The 16,293-nt window shown below is 45.4% G+C and overlaps 1 protein-coding gene across 2 annotated transcripts in view; it reads left to right on the top strand.

The window, feature by feature from the left end:
• DPP3 (dipeptidyl peptidase 3) overlaps positions 1–16,293 on the top strand; it is an 83,367-nt gene that overhangs the window by 46,694 nt on the left and 20,380 nt on the right. For both annotated transcript variants that reach the window (XM_068259518.1, XM_068259519.1), the window contains 3 exons: positions 381–511; positions 1,242–1,300; positions 14,553–14,747. In XM_068259518.1, coding sequence (XP_068115619.1) covers positions 381–511; positions 1,242–1,300; positions 14,553–14,747 — 385 coding nt within the window. The remainder of the gene's footprint in view (positions 1–380; positions 512–1,241; positions 1,301–14,552; positions 14,748–16,293) is intronic.

The following is a 16,293-nucleotide window of genomic DNA, read 5'->3' as shown; positions in this document are numbered from 1 at the left end:
CCCAACCAGGAAGCGCTCCCCGGGTGTATCGAGGGGGATTTGGGGGTGAAGGGACACCCGTTAAGCCGCGCTATAGCTGCGTTTTAGCAGGGGCACACGTGCCCCTGCTATTTATGAGGTCTGAAGCGAGATTTATTCTCGCTTCAGACTCTCTTTAATATACTGTACATATTGTTACCACCTACGGCGTTTACATTCAGTTAGCCGGGCGCATCCGATGTTTACATTCACAGTTTTGTGATTGAAATTAGCAACAACAGTGCCACCTGCCGGATGCGCCCTGCTAACGGATATGTACCCCCATTATTAATAAACTATGAGAAGAATGTTGCATACCCTTGTTAATCTTCATGAGTGTTTTGTTTTCCTTATATTTTTAGGCCTATGCTTCCAATGAAAACCAGAGGAACATGCTGGATGAATATGGACGTAGCTTCCAGGAAGGATCCATCCAAGCGCACAAGGAGGGCTCCAAGCACTGGGTGCAGGACAAAGGACCTATTGTGGAGAGGTGAGAATTAGCTGGTAGTGGGTTGTGGTTAAAGATAGCAGGTGATAGAGACAGAAGATTAACGCAGAACTCCAGCTAAACCTTTAGTCATCACTTCCTGTCTTGGTGACACCAGGGCCTCTAGTGTTGTTCTGCAGCTCAGGGTGTCACGGGGAAAGGAAGTGCCCTGTCTCTACAAAAAGAGTAGAACATTTTCCACAATTAACCTGGCCATGCACAAACGATTGATTCCTTTCTAAAATGAATCGATTTAGAAGCAATCCATTCCTACCATACACTGGACACCGATTTTCAATAGATTCCAGCAAGTAATCTATTGAAAATCAATCTAACAGTTCAATGCAGTGTAAAGCTATTGGCCATCAACCTACCGATGTGCTCTGATCCTTTTTTTTTTTTTTTTTTTTTTTTTTGAAGGGGGGGGGGGGAATTGATTCCCAGCAGATAAATTGGATCTGCAAGGAATCAGATGGGAAAGTGATGAGTGTATGGGCACCTTTACTTAGACTACAATCAACACTGAAAGTTATCACCCCCTTTCCCCCTTCCACTCTATCCAAAGCTATAATAAAAAGTTTTAGTTGGAGATGAGCGATAAATGAAACTGGTAACTTCTCATCTAAGCCAATGACTGAGATCTGTAAAATAACAAAGGTGTTTTTTTTTTTTTTTTCTTTCTTTCTTTCTTTCTTATCCATTAAACCACTTGACTGTTCATCTTTCATTGCAGTTACATTGGGTTCATTGAGAGCTACAGAGACCCATTTGGTTCCCGTGGGGAGTTTGAAGGTGAGTCTGTTTCTGGGGACTGGATAACCTAAATGATTATATAAATTTGAATTTCATAGTGTCAGTCGTGTAAACGTGGCAAAGACCGTTAACCCTTTGCACACTCACATGCAAATATTAATGCAAATGCATACACAGAAATCGATCATCCAGGCACCACTGCTATCCCTACAGCTAAGTTAACCACTTGAGGACCACAGGGCTTACACCTCCCGCCAACCAATCTGTGATTGGCTCTCAGCCTATGAGAGACGATCTCTCTCTGTGACTCCAAAGGGGACAGCCGAGTGTCACAGGGCTGTCCCTAGTACAGCGCTGCCTTAGATCACAGCGCTGTACAGTGTTATTAGTCGGCGGTTTCACGGTGTAACTTGCCGCTGGGAGACTGATGATGGAGCGGAGCTCCGTCATTCATTCAAGCAGAGATGTGTGCGCAATCTCCTGCAAAACCCCGCCCCAGGACTTGACAGCAATTGTCGTTACGCGGTCATGGGGCTGCCCCCGCGATCACGCCCGTCGGTGATGCGGCCGATGTGTAGTTAAAAGCCAGGGTACTTGTACAAAAGACAACATTTCAGTTGCGTAGTCACCAACACCGCGCTGAGGTACCCAGGTGACGTGACATGATGAGATAGACAAACACACAACAAACAAACACAGAACACTTATATCGCGCTTTTCTCCTGGCGGACTTAAAGCGCCAGAGCTGCAGCCACTAGGACGCGCCCTATAGGCAGTAGCAGTGTTAGGGAGACTTGCCAAAGGTCTCCTACTGAATAGGTGCTGGCTTACTGAACAGGCAGAGCCGAGATTCGAACCCAGGTCTCCTGTGTCAGAGGCAGAGCCCTTAACCATTACTCCATTCAGCCACTGATATGTCCTACACATACAGTGCCAAGCACATGAATAACTATGCTGTGTTTCTTTTTTTTTTTTTTTTCTTTCTCTGACTGAAAGAATTAAAAATCAGGTATGCAAGTGACAGTTTCTGTCCAGGTCAGACTGTAGCAGCGGTAGGGAACCTTGACTCTGCGGCTGTGATAAACTACAAATCCCAGGATGCATTTGCCTTTATTAATCATGACTGTGGCTGTCAGACTCCTGCAATGCATTGTGGGACTTATAGTTCCTTAACAGCTGGAGAGCCAAGATTCCCTACCCCTGGCCTATAACATAACCTTCACTGATAAGTAACTACAGCCATAAAATACTTTACTGTCGGCAAATGGCTTCTGAAAGTAGGAACGAGATAAAAGGAGTCAATAATTCATAGATTTTAGCTCTGGCATACTGAAAGAAACAGTAAAAATGTAAAAACTAGATTTAAATCTAAAATAAAACTGGGATATCTAAAAATAAAAAGTCATTTTTAGGAGAAGGGGATAGATAAACTTGATTACATGATAACATGATTAATGTAAATATCAGGATCCAGCTATAATTGTGAAAGTAACAGTGACAGCCATAGTATCCCAGGAAAAAAAACATAAGTAGATAAATACTTGTTCTACTTATAAGACATATGTATTGTACTGTCCATGTTTGTATTACAGTGAATTTTGTATAGTAAATAAAGAGAAAACTTTTCCAGGCATTTCCCATCTTTACTGCCTCTGACTGAAGCCAATCCTGATGTAATTTCCTTCTTTACTCTTTTTGTTATCATACTAGTACTAGAAACTGTACTGTCATATCTAGCTTGCTTTGTAAACACATGTGAGCACGGCATAGATTGTATTTCAGCAACTTTTGCTAAGGGGAGAGGTGTATTTCCCTTCACAGCCTCGTGTCACACTGAACTGCCCTCAGCCAATCAGTGAGGAGCAGGAATGTGGGAGGGAAGATAACAAGCTTCCCTCTCCCCGGCAATGTACCAGAATAGAGCCAGGCTGACTATGATATTTCTAATACAATAAAAAAACCGCGCTGATATATAATAAATGTGGGTGACAATAGTGGTGTGCTGCCCTGTTAAATAAGTAAATACCAATATAAGCTCAATAGCTGCCCACAAATGTTCACTGCAAACAAGTCTCTATTGCCTGTATCAGGTACAATCCTATAGGCAAACAGTCCAACACTGTTACTCCAGTATACAGACAGTCCAACACTTCTTCCTAATTTGCAGGCAGCTTTGCCTCTGATCACCTTCGGCGAGTTATCACCACCACCACACCCCTCACAGTGGGCACTCACCGCAATTATATGACCCTCTACTAGATGGGTCTTCAGCGCTTATGGGGTCATCAGGCCGCCCCCTGCCACTCAGGAACCTCGTCCACCTAGTAGAACTTGTGCAGGATCATATACACTTCTAAAACATGAACAGAGTTCTCATAGCGTAACACTGTTAAATCAATTTTATTCTAAAAGAAATGCGCACTTACAAACATAAGGCTCGGTGTTGGGCACAGAGTTTTAATGGGCTCTACCCCAATCGTAGGCCGCCGGGTCGTCGGCATCATGCTTCTGAGGAGTCGCTGAGGCGACGAATCCGGTGAAGCTTACGCGACCATATTTTAGCAACCTGCAGACACCAGAGGGGCGAGGTGGTGAAGCCACGGGAGGCAGATCAAGTCAGCGCGGCAAGCCGACCCGGCGGCCTACAATTGGGGTAGAGCCCATTAAAACTCTGTGCCCAACACCAAGCCTTATGTTTGTAAGTGCGCATTTCTTTTAGAATAAAATTGATTTTACAGTGTTACGCTATGAGAACTCTGTTCATGTTTTAGAAGTGTATATGATCATGCACAAGTTCTACTAAGTGGACGAGGTTCCTGAGTGGCAGGGGGCGGCCTGATGACCCCATAAGCGCTGAAGACCCATCTAGTAGAGGGTCATATAATTGCGGTGAGTGCCTACTGTGAGGGGTGTGGTGGTGGTGATAACTCCCCGAAGGTGATCAGAGGCAAAGCTGCCTGCAAATTAGGAAGAAGTGTTGTATTGTCTGTATACTGGAGTAACAGTGTTGGACTGTTTGCCTATAGGATTGTACCTGATACAGACAATAGAGACTTGTTTGCAGTGAACATTTGTGCGCAGCTATTGAGCTTGTAGCTTGACTATGATATTTATTACAGCAGAAACATTTATGATTATATTGGAATGCTTGCAATGCAAGGGTCAGGATGTAGACTACATAATAAACACAGAGCAGTGGGTTATAGGAATCTGATTTTATGGCTGACAATCCCGCTTTAACCTCCTGAGCGGTATGGACGAGCTCAGCTCGTCCATCACCGCCGGAGGCTGCCGCTCAGGCCCTGCTGGGCCGATATTCTTCAAATAAAAAGCAGCACACGCAGCCGGCACTTTGCCAGCCGCGTGTGCTGCCTGATCGCCGCCGCTCTGCGGCGATCCGCCGCGAGCAGCGGCGAAAGAGGGTCCCCCCAAGCGCCCGAGCCCTGCGCAGCCGGACCAATCAGTTCCGGCCAGCGCTAAGGGCTGGATCGGAGGCGGCTGACGTCAGGACGTCGGCTAACGTCCATGACGTCACTTCGCTCATCGCTATGGCGACGATGTAAGCAAAACAAGGAAGGCTGCTCATTGCGGCCTTCCTTGTTTATTCTGGGCGCCGGAGGCGATCGGAAGAACGCCTCCGGAGCGCCCTCTAGTGGGCTTTCATGCAGCCAACTTTCAGTTGGCTGCATGAAATAGTTTTTTTTTAATTAAAAAAAAACCCTCCCGCAGCCTCCCTGGCGATCTCAATAGAACGCTGGGGAGGTTAAGGAGTGGTGGCTGCATGTCCAGCCCTTGGTTAATGTGGGAGGTTAGAGCTAGGCATCTGGAAAGAGTTAATGTAAAAGGGATGTAACTTGGTAAAGGAAGGTAAGGGATCAGGAACTGGTTAACGTGAGAGTGGTAAGTTAGTTTTTAGGTGTGTTGGTTGTCAGAAGGCTAAACCCCATTCTAACCGAAGCTGAATCCCCTTACTAAGTATTGAACAGGGTAAGATGTGTGCTGAAAAAAAGGCCAATGAAAACCCTGACCCAAGCCTGAAATTGCTTTTACCAAAGAAATAGTGCATACCAAGTAAGGGGGGAGGGGTGCAATGAGGAGGGAGAAGGAGACCTGGGGTGGGAAGAAAAGGAAGGAGAGTTAACTCTAGGTAGGGGGTGGTAACCTCTTCACCGCTAATACTGCTCTCCCTGAGGCCCCTTCAAGGTGTGGGGGGGAGGAGGGGGAGCAGGTGAGCACACGCTCACTACTGTTACTGGGGTCACTTTCTAGCTACCTAAACTGGGGGTGGGGGGGCTCTGGCAGGTACTTACTGTTGGTGGTGGGAGGCACTCTGGTTGCCTATACTTACTATACTTATCAGTATGATTCTTTTCAGACAAAACATTGCACCATTTTAGACACTAAAATCTGGAAAGGTTGAACGCTTTTCTGTACTGCACCCATCAGCCTCACCTTGTAGAAATGACATTTATAGTTTATATAGTATGAAGATGGTTCAGGCTGCGACATGTCTTGATGATTACAGGCTGGTGCTGACTTCTGAGACATGGTGGCTGTTCATTGGAGGAAGGAACAGCCACCCCTTGGCATGCGACTATACAATTGTTATCTGAACTGCTGTAACATATGGTTCCTTTTACTCCTGAAGTATGTGTATGTGGGATGGCAGATGAGGAGCAGTGGTCTAAATTTTGATTGAAATAGACAGTGCTCAACGTTAACAGTTCACCAGTCATACACCCCACAAGGGAATAGACTCACCCAGCCTTTTTGACCACTGCTAGATTGGTCAAAGTTCGCTCTATGGGCATCACACAGCAGGTTCCTCAGGCTGTCCCCTTCAGCTTCCCTTTAACACCAGGAATTCAGCGTGTTCTTGATTCAATATAAAATCATGAGGGAGATACACTCACATAGCATAATTCCGTTTAAAAATGTTACATTTCTTAAAAAGCTGCACTCAAATATGTTGTGGGTAACATGGGCATAGAGTATTACGGGCTCTACCCTGTTGCTTCTTGGACAGGCTCTTGGGTAGTCATCATTTTCGCCGCCTCGATATTCCACCATGCTGAGACACTTCCTGGATGTCTGATCAGGCTCCACCCTGCACGTTTCATCACTCCGCGTGACTCAACAGGGGGTGGTTAGCCTACGGGCGTCGGGACAATTTAATCCCTTTCGCATGTAGCCCTTCCCTTCTGCTCCACCTCCTCGTCACCTGACTGGCGCATATAAGCAAGCATTCCTGGCTGTGCTGCGTGTCAGGGTGGAGTGCACAGCCTCCCCTCGTAGTTCCTGGTCATGCGCTCCAACTGGAATCCAGAGCGCATGCCTCAAGCCTCACTTTGGGGGAAACCCACTGCTAAAGCTAATGTGGGATGCTTGCCAGAGATGCATATAATTTGTTGATTTAAATCTAAAAAAGATAAAACAATATTAAAAAATTGCAAGTATGGTAAAAATATGTAATATAGCACTACATTATACACATTTACGCAGTCCTCTTTCAAGGGGGATTACTATCATTCAAGTTCATAGATTAAGGAGCGCCATCTAGTGTTTAAGAGGAACTGAACTCTCAATATTAAAACATACCATATGAATCCTTGTTAAAAAACATAGTGAAAAAAGTGTACAATGTATTATTAAAAACATGTAAATAAGATTTATTCGATTAAATATCTTAACAAACCCCACCCCCATGTGACTTAGCCTGTCGGCAATTGTCCGGCAAGCTCAAAGAACACTGGTGTGTGTGTGTGTGTGTGTGTGTGTGTGTGTGTGTGTGTGTGTGTGTGTGTGTGTGTGTGTGTGTGTGTGTGTGTGCGCGTGTAGAGTGCGTGTAGAGTGCGTGTAGAGTGCGTGTAGAGTGCGTGTAGAGTGCGTGTAGAGTGCGTGTAGAGTGCGTGTAGAGTGCGTGTAGAGTGCGTGTAGAGTGCGTGTAGAGTGCGTGTAGAGTGCTCGTGAGAGTTCCTGCTGTTTATAAATGACTCATCAGACAGCGCCTGGTCTGAACTCAGGACTTTGACAAGCAGAGAGATTGGAGATAGCAGCGATGGGAAGAAAGGGGGGCAGAGAAGTAGTGAGAAGGGGGAGAGGGGCAAGACATCATTGGAGGGAAGGGAGGAGTGAGGGCAGAGTAGACTGAGTAGAGGAGAGGAACATCAGACGTCTGTCTGCTTCTCAGCTTCCTGCAGGTGAATACTTTCTGTATAGAAGTCACTCATCCTCCGATCTCTGTCAGTCTGCCTGCCTCCTGGTGCTGCTGTCTTCCTGAACAAGCTGTTGTAAAGTTTGTCAGGGAGGAGGGGGTTGGGAGGTCATACAGCTCTCTGCCTGCAGCTCCTCCACTCAATGTGTCCTAATAATAGGGAGAGAATTATTCTCAGCAGCTCTCTGTACATAGAAACATGTAGAAGTTGCTGCAGATCCTCTTCTTACTGCTTCCCCATAGGTATGCATAGTTACCTCACATTACTACATTTCTAAACTTCCTCCAATGCACATGCACTTTTCTTTATTTGTGGACAGCAGTGTTGCCCCGGTAAGTTTGTGCGTCCATGACTTCCATCAGCGCAGTCCTGTCCCTCAGTTGGATGAGTGAAAGAAGGTGCGCATGCTCAGTTCTTCAGCGCCCATGCGCTATACGGCAAGTTACAAAATGTTATAGGTGGCAATATTTTTCATCACACCACCATGTACTGACTACCCCCTCCTACTGGGAATGCTGACTAGGAAATCACTGTTCCAAGGTGGCGACTGCAAGCAGCATGTGCATCTACTCCAGACTCCGGTCTGCCTGTGTGCTGGGAGTACCATCTCTGTCTGGCTGTCAGATGCACAGGCAGCAGCGTTCTCTATAATGGCACATGAAACACTGGCTGCTCAGTGCTTACACTACAGAGCTTTGGGGGATTTGCAGCAGAGGTTGAACAAGCTTACAGCCCCTGGGCTGTAAAGCTGAATACCCACATCAAGATTTTGGAAGATGGGTCAGGGAAAACGCAGTGTCAAAAGAATTGAGGAATGATTGTTACCCGATCCATCTTCTGCAATTCAGGAACCGCGGGACGGGTGAGAACATGACTTTAAATGATTGCGGTAATTATCGTGGGAGGTCGATGTGCATTAAAAGGACCGTCCACGATGGGATCTGTCATGATGGTTCAGAATGAATAATTATCACAGGTAATCTGCTATCCTTGAAAATCGTCTAATACCTTTCTTTAAATTATGTTACACAATACTGTGTAAATGGTCGTTTGTCGATGAAGGTTTCATTGTGAAAATCTTGTGGTGGGTTCAGCTCGCCACCTCACCGAGACTGTCCGCAGCTCGCCACCTCACCGAGACTATCTGCAGCTCAGACTGAGTTGAAATAGCTGTTTTTGTGACAGTGGTGAGACGGGTGTGGGGGGAACAGGAGGACGCATACAAAACGCAAACATTGCGTTACAATTGACTTCCATTATGTGCATTTTGGACACATTTTTGAAAATTATGCAACGAAACCAATATTTTTAAAAATATGTTTCAAAACGCATGTGCTGTTTTTGTATATGCATTTTTTTATGCAGCCCATTGACTTGCATTAGTGGCAAAAATGATGCGTTTTCCGCAACGCCAGCGTTTCTGCAAAGTGTGGCACATAAGTGTGTTCTTATGTGCCACAAACCTTAAAGTAAGCCTGAAGTGAGAGGAATATGGAAGATTTCCTTTCTAAACAATACCAGTTGCCTGGCTATCCTACTGAACTCTCTGGCTGCAGTAGTGTCTGAATCACACATCTGCATCTCAAACAACCAAGCCTCTAATCCAGTCAGAAGACTCAAACGCCTGATCTGCAAGCTTGTGTAAGGTCCATGGAAGATTAGAAATAGAGGCTGACCAGGACAGAAATCTCTGCAAAGAGTTCACATTTCCTGTGAAAACGTTACCATAACCGTTTTGATATTACTATTGTTAGTTTTGCTATCGCTAGAAAGGTTGCGAATTAACCCTTCTTTTTACAGGAATTAGCTAGAGTTAGTATATTTGCACGCTTAATTGCGGATTGGTGGTAGTGACCTGGTCTCTATATGAAATCACAGATTGTATCGATTTTACATACAATCAAAATTGGACCTTGTGGACAATCCAAAAGGTTACTTTGCCTGCAGTGCTGCCTTCAGGATTCCCTCAGGGTCTAATGCTGGGCATACACGGCGTTGAGGATTATCAATCGAGCCTGATGGCTCGATTGATAATATCCGACATGTCCGATCACTGCAGGGATCGATTCCGCGCTCGATCCCCGCAGGCGGACAATAGCGGCGAATCGAGCGGGTGATAAGAAGCGCCGGAGGGGACGAGCGGGAATCGATCCACGCGGGGATGCGACAGGGGTCGACCCATATATGCCCAGTATAAGGCTGAATTGTAAACTGTGGCAAAGGGAAAAGGAATTGGAGGGTGACTGTGTGTACTTTCTGTTGAACAGCATGGCTGTTGATAAGGGAAGATAATTAGGAGAGAAACTTGCCCCCCACCTTTCAGCTGTTCAGCTATTAATAAATTGTCTGCGTGGTGTGTATTGTGATGTGTACACTACTTAGCATAAGTGGATTTATGTCAGTGTTTTGTGTCTAATGGTAGACATACACCTAGCATGTATGGGCAGATTTGACCAAGAGACAAATCTCTCTCTTATCGAATCTGATAAGAGAGAGATCTGTCAGCTACCCATACACCACCACCATAAATCACACTGACAGCAGAGCATACACAAAAGCTTAAAATGACAGGCTGGAAAACACAGGCAGACATTACATACACAGGCGCAGCCAGATGACCTCACTGTAACTGTACACTACCACAGGCAATTTGCATACTGCACAGTGATTGGAGAAAGGAGCTGCGGAGTGGAGGAAGTAGAAATCAGCTGGATGGCACTGTAAACTTGCCAGCCAACATATGGCTGCACACTGCAGCATGAATGCAGTAACAGAAATAAGGACATCTGACAGGTATATTACAGCAAAAATACATTTTTATTTATTAAAGCAGTATTAAGCAACAGATTATATATTTTGTAGTATCAAATTCTAAGGTCAGTTCCACTTTAAAGAGGAACTGTCGCGAAAATCACACCTACAAATAAGAAGTACATTTCTTCCTGAGTAAAATGAGCCATAAATTACTTATCTCCTATGTTGCTGGCATTTACAGTAAGTAGTAAAAATCTGACATTGCCGACAGGTTTTGGGTTAGTCCATCTCTTCATGGGGGATTCTCAGCATGGTCTTTATTCTTTATAAAGACACTCCGTGAATAAGATTTATACAAAGATGCTGGCCAGCCTCCCTGCTCACCGTACATTTTTTGGCAGTTGGACTGCCATTCACTAAGTGCATTTTGAAAAGAAATAAATCCCTGTGAACCCCCATGATGAGAGGGGCTAGTCCAAAACCTGTCGGTTCTGTCAGATTTCTGTCAGATTTCTACTACCTACTGTAAGTGACAGCAACATAGGAGAAAAGTAATCTATGGCTCATTTTACAAGTTTTTCGCAACAGAGGTCCTTTAAGCTCCCCAAAAAATTAAAATACTCAAACATTAGATACATTAAAAATATATACTAAAGATATGACTCAATTGCACCGCATACTTTCCCCATTCATTAGTTATTGCCCACATCTTGTAGTAGTCTAAATTTTGAAATAATACTTTTTAAAGGGAACTTAAAGAGAACTTGAGGTGGGTTTGAAGAATATTATCTGCATACAGAGGCTGGATCTGCCTATACAGCCCAGCCTCTGTTGCTATCCCAAACCCCCCTAAGGTCCCCCTGCACTCTGCAATCACTCATAAATCACAGCCACGCTGCTGACAAACAGCTTGTCAGAGCTGGCTGTGTTTATCTCTATAGTGTCAGTCTGCTGCTCTCCCCGCCTCCTGCAGAACTCCAGTCCCCGCCTGCATCCCTTCCCTCCCTGCTGATTGGAGGGAAGGGACGGGGGCAGGGACTAGAGCTATGCAAGAGGCGGGGGAGCAGCTGAGACTGACACTACAGATGTAAACACAGCCTCACAGCACGGCTGTGATTTATGAGGGATTGTAGAGTGCAGGGGGACCTTAGTGGGGTTTGGGATAGCAACAGAGGCTGGGCTGTATAGGCAGATCCAGCCTCTGTATGCAGATAACATTCTTTAAACACACCTCGGGTATCCTTTAAGGTGAGAGGGATATGGAGGATGACATGTTTTTTCTTTTTAAATAATGCACATTGACTGCCTGTCCTGCTGATCCTCTGCCTCTAATACGTTTAGCCTAAAGGCTCGTACACACGTCTGATGAAAGGCAACGACTGGTCCGTCGTCACCACCCACTGGGCAGGTTTTCAGCAGACAGTACAGCGTGTGTACAGTCTGTCGGCGGACTGATAAGGCTGTTTCTGAATGATCCGCACGGCGGATCGCTCAGAAACAGCCTTATCAGTCCACCGACAGACTTTACACACGCTGTACTGTCTGCTGAAAACCGCCCAGCGGGAGGTGACGACGGACCTGTCGTTGCCTTTCATCAGACGTGTACGAGCCTTTAGGCTAGGTGCACATTTAGCAGAAACGCAAGCGTTGTGGAAAACGCTACGCTTTTGCCACTAATGGAAGTCTATGATCCGCATTAAAAAACGCATATGCATTTTGTTGCATAATACTCAAAAACGCACATAATGAAAGTCAATGGGAACACAGTGTATTGCATTTTGTATGCGTTTTTTTTCATGTGTTTTTATATGCGTTTTTAAAAAAAATTGTGATGCATTTTCGCTTCCTGTTGTCTTCCTAGTGATTTGCATAAAATGCAATATAAAAACGCATACAAAACGTATATGCAAATGCATAAAGACGCACGCAAAACACTAGAAAAAAGCATATGCAGAAAAAATGCAAATGCTCTAAAAGTGAAAAAAAAACAAACACATGACTGAAAACGCAACCTTTCACACTGTTATGTGTGCACCCAAATGAACAAGCATGCAGATCAGATGTCTGACAAATTTGACAAGATTAGCTGCATGCTTGTTTTATGTGTGTGATTTAGACCCTACTGATCAAAAAGGTCATCAGGACTGCCAGGCAACTGGTATTTAAAAGAAAATTAAATGTGGCAGTCTCCATATGTCTCAGACCTCAGGTTTCTTTTAAGAGACCAACAGTTCACGAGCAGAAAAGCATTTGGCCTGAGGTGGATGAGGGTTGATGTCTACACTGGTTTCTTGGAGAAAGGTTAACAGATCTTTCTGTATGACAATAAATGTATTAGAAATGAGGCAATCCTTCAAAGATTGAGGGTTATGGGGGGGTATTGCTTGTAAAACCAGATACAGGTAGCCATACACTGGTCGATTTGCCATCAGATTCGACCAACAGATAGATCCCTCTCTGATCGAATCTGATCAGAGAGGGATCGTATGGCTGCCTTTACTGCAAACAGATTGTGAACCGATTTCAGCCTGAAACCGTTCACAATCTGTTGTGGTGGTGGTGCTGCCGCCGCTCCCCCCGCCCGCATGCCCGCATACATTACCTGCTCCGCCGGCGCGACTCCAGTCCCCAGGTCTCCGCTGTCTTCTCCGCTCTGGTCTCCAGGTCCGGCATGCTTTACTTCTTCCTGCCCGGCAGGAAGTTTAAACAGTAGAGCGCCCTCTACTGTTTTAACTTCCTGCCGGGCAGGAGGAACTGAAGCATGCCGGAGACCAGAGCGGAGAAGAAGCAGCGGTGACAGCGGGAGCAGTCGCGCCGGTGGAGCAGGTAATGTATTGCCTCTCTATTGCGTCGGTCGTCGGGCACTCGAACGCCGCTAGCGACGCGCTTCCTACCCGCGGGCGATCGACGGTAATTTTCCGCACGGAGCGATCGACGGGATCGGACGAAATGGATCGAAATTCGGCGTGTAGCGCGAACGATTGGCAGCAGATTTGATCCCAGTGATCGAATCTGCTGTCGAAACGGTCGGCAAATCAGGCCAGTGTATGGCCAGCTTTAAAGTAAATATAAGGTGAATATAAACTGATGAGATAAACAATGGTATCTATTGTCCTACTCCTAATAAATTACTTTTTGTTTAGATATCACACAGTTTTGTTTTATGTTTAAAAACTTAAAAAAAAAAAAGTAGATTTAATGTTGTCTCTGCTCAACGATGCAGTCTTTCAAGTGTCCCAGAGCTAAAATAAAAGAACTATTAATATTTTTTGCCATCTCGTGCACTCAGAAGCTGCTCTCTGCCAGGCAAGATTTTTATGGCTGTAATCCCTTATCAGTGAGGATTACACTATAGTCTGACCAGGTCCTGACTGGCGAGAAACTGTCACTTGCATACTGAAGTATTTATCTTTTTCAAGCAGAAAAAGAAAAGAAACCCAGCCTAGTTATTTGTATGCTTGGCACTGTACATACACGTCTATCATCATGTTACATTACCTCGGGTACACTTTAAAGTGTAGAGTAACTTGAAGAGCACATATAAATCTTAAAAATTCTGTGTAATCCCATAAAAGCAAAGATAACTAACAAATCACACAGATAATTGAAAACATGACAATATATTATGAATCACGGTTATATTTTCCACATTCTTTGATAATCACTTCCTTATAAGAAAAACTTACGGGCGTACGTCAGAATCCTGTGCGTTACTCCAATGGGACCTGACACTCAACAGTACCTTGCTGTCCCATACAGATCCCACTGATAGCAAGGTTTCCTGCTAATAGCTAAACATATGTGCAATAACAAATAGTATAAAGGCTTGTACACACTGCAAATCTTCCGTATGACTAACCGTCAACTTGACCGACCGTACGACCAAGTGATTGTATAAGTTGTATTATCCACACGCCAACCAACTGAACAACCAAGTTATTTGCATACTGCACATGCAAGCGAACGACGAATTGCGCCATATGGCCACATTCAAAACAAGTACAAGTCGTTCAAATGACTTGTACACATGCAGCCAACTGCATAATATTAGCCCAACGGTCGTGTGAGTCGATCCACCTGTTGGATTTGGCAAACCGCTTGTTATCAGTCACTTGTCTAGTCGTTTGTCACATGTTGACATGCCCAACTATCGTCTGAAGAGCATAACTAGATAAGCCTTGATAGTTCCCAGAGACTTGGACACCTCATTATTGAAACAAGGCAAACATTTTAAAGTTGTAATGTAAAAATTGGAGGTGTTTTTTTTTTTTGTTTGTTTTTTTTGCCACTTCTCATTGGTAACAAACTGTCTTTATCCACAGGCTTCGTGGCAGTGGTCAACAAGCTAGTGAGCGCACGCTTTGCCCAGCTTGTCTCAGCCGCAGAGACCCTCGTGGCATCGCTTCCGTGGCCATCTGCCTACGAGAAGGACACCTTCCTGCGACCAGACTTCACCTCCTTGGATGTAGTCACTTTCAGTGGAAGTGGCATCCCTGCTGGTATCAACATACCGAACTGTGAGTAACTCTATACTGTGCATAGATATGGGATTTATTATTCATACTATAATGGAAGGAACCACTGTCAACTCCACTTTGAAAATGGTGGTTTCCTGGCTGTGATTGTCCTCTTCTGCCTTGTAATACTTTTCTGAATCTCTGACCCAGAATGAGTATACAGGCTAGGTGTTTCAAATCTACGGGCTGGATGTTTGTTGCATGTGTGACTCGACAGTTGCTAAAGCTGAAAGCCGTGCATTGCTGTTGGGCAGCCGGGACACTATATCCACTTGGCGTATTCTAATAATTCTAGTTTCTACTGTAACGCTGTAAATCTATTTTGCTTTTCCTCAGCTTGGATGTCACAAGGCCACTCCTACTAAACCCCCCACCTGATATGTGTTTCCACTGAGGCCAGCATAATCTAAATGTGATTCAGCTGCCAGTGCCAAGTTCAATACATTTTTACTCTTAAAGGACAACTGAAGGGAGAAGGAGTTGGAGACTACCATATTTGTTTCCCTTTTAAAGAAGAACCTGTAACTTCAAAACGTGCCCCTGGGGGTACTTGCCTCGGGAGGGGGAAGCCTCTGGATCCTATCGAGGCTTCCCCCTGTCCCACGGTGGCAGCACTAGAGGTCACCGATTGGCGGGCATATAAATATTTACCTTCCCGGCTCCAGCGCAGGCGCAGTAGCGACTCTTGGCTCGAGCTAAGGCGGAAATAGCGGACCCGAAAAGGCTTGGCTGTTTCCGCCTTAGCCCATCGGGGAGCCACTACTGCGCCTGCGCTGGAGCCGGGGAAGGTAAATATTGCAAGCGTTATTGCGCCTGTGGCACAGCACGACAACTTGTTGGCTGTGGTTTGGGGATTTGCCACCGTGGGACTGAGGAGGACGGGGGATGCCTCCATAAGGATCCAGAGGCTTCCTCCTCCCGAGGTAAATAGTCCCCAGGGCTCTTTTTGAAGTTACAGGTCCTCTCTAAATGATACCAGTTGCCTGGCAGCCTTGCTGATCCATTTTGCAGCAGAAGTGTCTGAATAACACCAGAGACAAGCATGCAGGTAAGATCTGACGATGTTGGAAATGCCTAATCTGCTGCATGCTTGTTCAGGGTCTATGGCTAAAAGTATTAGAGGCAGAAGATCAGCAGGGCTGCCAGGCAACTGGTATTGCTTAAAAGGAAATAATCACATCCCTCTCACTTCAGTTGTCTTTTTAAAAGGAATCATCAGGGAAAAAAACAAAAATGAGCTTTACTCACCTGGGGCTTTCTCCAGCCCCTTGCAGCCAACTGTCCCACGCAGACCTCGAGGTCATCCTGAACAGCGTGCGGGGAGCCCAGGACTGCGACGGAGAGCGGAGCGGTCTGCGTGGGACAGTTGGCTGCAAGGGGCTGGAGAAAGCCCCAGGTGAGTAAAGCTGATTTTTGTTTTTTTTTCCCTGATGATTCCTTTAAGAACCGTCTGAACATCCCCAGCCACTCCCACCCTGTTCCCATAACTAATGTGGCCAGAAAGGAGGGGGTTGGAGAGAGATTAAAGCTTCATGGTGGAAGAGCT

The sequence above is a fragment of the Hyperolius riggenbachi genome, chromosome 11 (assembly GCF_040937935.1).
Source record: "Hyperolius riggenbachi isolate aHypRig1 chromosome 11, aHypRig1.pri, whole genome shotgun sequence".
Taxonomy (NCBI): domain Eukaryota; kingdom Metazoa; phylum Chordata; class Amphibia; order Anura; family Hyperoliidae; genus Hyperolius; species Hyperolius riggenbachi.
This window is presented reverse-complemented; position numbering and strand designations above follow the sequence as displayed.